General features: G+C 47.4%; 1 protein-coding gene across 1 annotated transcript in view; it reads left to right on the top strand.

The window, feature by feature from the left end:
• Positions 1 to 1,683, top strand: part of GPRC6A (G protein-coupled receptor, class C, group 6, member A) — a 12,150-nt gene extending 10,467 nt beyond the window's left edge. Inside the window, exon 6 of the mRNA XM_009697285.1 lies at positions 563 to 1,683. Coding sequence (XP_009695587.1) covers positions 563 to 1,683 — 1,121 coding nt within the window. The remainder of the gene's footprint in view (positions 1 to 562) is intronic.
• Positions 1,684 to 3,248: the final 1,565 nt, after the last annotated feature.

Raw genomic sequence — 3,248 nt, 5'->3', positions numbered from 1 at the left:
GTATTTCAAAAGCTGTCTGTAAAGAGAAAGTTGGGGTTTTTTCCTGTCCAAATAGGTAAACAAAAGAAACATAGTTCCAATTTGTGCACGGGAATTGACTTACTCTCCATCACTGTTCAGGTTTCGGTTATAGTTCACTTGGCCAGAGCTCTGGCCAGGTGCCGCATCGCCTAGGGTCCCGCTCATTCTCCCTGTCCCCTCCCTGCCCCTGGCTGCAGCCAGCCCCAGCTCCCACCCGTGGGTGTTCCTCCCGTGCTCCTTCTGCCCCTTCCACCGCTGCCACCGCTGCCACCACTGCCGCCCACTGCCATCCCATTGCCATCCCACTGCTGTCCCACTGCCGTCCCACTGCTGCCCACTGCCATCCCACCACTGTCACCACTGCTGTCCCACTGCTGTCCCACTGCCATCCCACTGCCATCCCACTGCCACCACATCCCTGCAGCTCCTCTGCCTGGACGGCGACAGCAGCACTGGGGGGCAGTCAGCCCCTCAGCACCCCGTCCCACCTTGCTCCCCTACCTTGGGGTGTCTGAGTTTCCTCCCTTTGTGCTGCCCGCAGACGTGGATTACTGCTACCGCTGCAACAACCGGACCTACTGGGCTCCCGCCAACAGCACCACCTGCTACAGAAAGACAATCCATTTTCTCGCCTGGACTGACTGCTTTGCCATCTTCCTCCTCCTCCTCTCCGCTTTTGGGGTGCTGTTGGTTTTGTCCATTAGTGTAATATTTACTAAACACTTGAACACACCGGTTGTAAAGGCATCTGGAGGTCTAACTGTCTGCTATGTTATTCTCTTCAGCCACTTCTTAATTTTTTTAAGCACCGTCTTCTTCGTAGACGAACCCACAGAATTCAAGTGTAAAACTAGGCAGGCCCTCTTTGGCATAAGTTTCGCACTCTGCATTTCATGTATTTTAATAAAGTCGCTAAAAATTTTACTAGCCTTCAGCTTTGATCCCAAGCTGCAGAATTTCCTGAAACGCGTGTATAAACCTGTTCCCACTGTGATCACCTGCACTGGAATTCAAGTCATCATTTGCACTTTCTGGCTGATATTTAGGACACCTTTTGTAAAGCAAAATTTCTCCATCCCAAGAGCAATAATTCTGGAGTGCCATGAGGGCTCCGTTGTGGCTTTTGGGATTATGTTGGGCTACATCGCTGCCCTAGCCTTCGTTTGCTTCATATTTGCCTTTAAAGGTAGGAAGTTGCCAGAGAACTACAACGAAGCTAAATTCATCACCTTTGGCATGCTAATTTACTTTATCGCTTGGATTGTATTTATCCCTGTCCATGCAACTACCTTTGGCAAATACCTGCCAGCGGTGGAAATCATCGTCGTTTTAATATCCAATTACGGCATCCTGTGCTGCCTTTTTCTTCCAAAGTGCTATATCATCATTTACAAGCAAGAAACAAACACAAAAGCTGCTTTTCTCAAAATGATTTACACGTATTCCTCCAAGAGCGCAGGCAGCGTTGCCGTAAGTCAGATTTCTTTGGACTCCAAGACTCCCAGCGCCCGAGCTGCTATCTCAGACTCATCCAAACCCGAGAAAGACTCTGTGAACGGGAACTGCCGTTCCCAAGTGCCTGGGCAGACCCTGATAAAAGGGAAAGGTCTTCCTAAAAATACTGCAAGGACTACGGCCAGGAAAAGACTCTCCAGCATATGACTGCCCGGCGTTAAAGTGCGTAGAAAATGAAAAGCCATCTTAGGGAGCCGTTTCTCTTTCGGGTCGCTTTCCTTTGGGCACCCCCAAGGACAGCAGGCCACCCCACCTGCCTTCTCCTCCCGTCCTTAAGCAGGTGACCCGTACCAGGTTGGGAAGGGCTTTCCTGGCTCCCGGAGCCCAGCCCCGCGGGCACCCTGCGCTGCCGTCCCCTTCAGCCGCTTCCCTCTCCCGTAGACCTGCGGGACCCCGCGGGAGCAGTAGGAAATTCGTGTTTCTCAGAGGCACCGAGCAGGAACATATGGGTTTACACCACTTTTTTTATGTCTTTGATGCTCTTCTTCTCACCTGCCTCTGTTTGACAGATCAAACAGAACCCTCTCCCGGACTTTGTTTTCTGGGATACACAAGCCCAGTCCTTTAGTCTCCGCTTTTAAGATAGGCTTTCCATTCTCCTGAACACCCAAAAGCAACCCTTCTCACTTGGTATCAGCAAACCCTTTTTTTTTTCTCCCCAAAATTGCACACCTTATTCCAGAGGAGTGCTGCAGTAACTTTTAAAGTTCCTTGTATTTAACAGGATGATAATGAACTAGAGATAACGATCTATGTAAAAATGAATTAATTTCTCTGGAGGTCCGTTGTTATATGTATGTTCATCTACTTTTTTTCCCCCGTACTCAGAGGAAAAGCACTGCTTCACCTCCCGCACCTCCTCAGACTCACGAGGAGAGAGGACCCGCTATGTCTGTCCTCTTGGTTGAGGATGTAACGTCGATGTGTAAAGTCAGAACTTATCAACACTCATTGATTCCTCTCGTTAGCATAAATAAGGTAATGACCAGGATCAGCACGAGCGCATCCCGGGAATTTTAGCTTTTGTGATACGCATTTTAAAAATCCGATTTCAACAAGAAAATGACAGTGCACCATTCCGATACGTAGAAATAGCACCCGAGTGGACTGGGATGAGCTGGGCTGGATGAGGCCGTGCCCGCGGCCCCACCGGTGCGGCCGTGCCGTGCCTCCTGTGCAAGAGTTCTGTTCATAAAGCCCAGACCATAGTAACTTTGCTATTTTAACTTCTGTGCCATGTTACTGTGAAATAATACTAAATTCCTTCAGTTTTGTCCATGCTTCTGTTTAGATCTGGAATAGCTGAATGCTGAAGCAGGCCAAAATAAAGTTCAGTAGATTTGGTGTTACACAGGCATTGTATTGTGTTATTGTTATGTACCATGTACCTATTTTTCTATGGTTTCTATTTGTATGTTGTAACCCTTATCCATATGATTTTTCTATTCATAATTTGTTAAAAATAGCTATAAATCACATTTCAACAATGGACACAGGCAATGAAATTATTGGGGCACGTAGACTATCTATGTACTACCTACCTGTGAAGACATTTTTAAAGTCGTTTGAATGGCAAGGGTGCAATCTGCGTACATGTTTGAGTAACTACGTAAATTCTGTAGCTGATTGCAAGAATGAAGGTTTATGCACGTATATTTATATGACGAATGCTGTTCATACATCAGTTGTTGCAAATACTGTTCTGAACATGA

Source organism: Cariama cristata, unplaced genomic scaffold, assembly GCF_000690535.1.
Source record: "Cariama cristata isolate BGI_N322 unplaced genomic scaffold, ASM69053v1 scaffold4433, whole genome shotgun sequence".
Classification (NCBI taxonomy): Eukaryota; Metazoa; Chordata; class Aves; order Cariamiformes; family Cariamidae; genus Cariama; species Cariama cristata.
The sequence above is the reverse complement of the archived record's forward strand: the minus strand, read 5'-3'. Positions and strand labels throughout refer to the sequence as shown.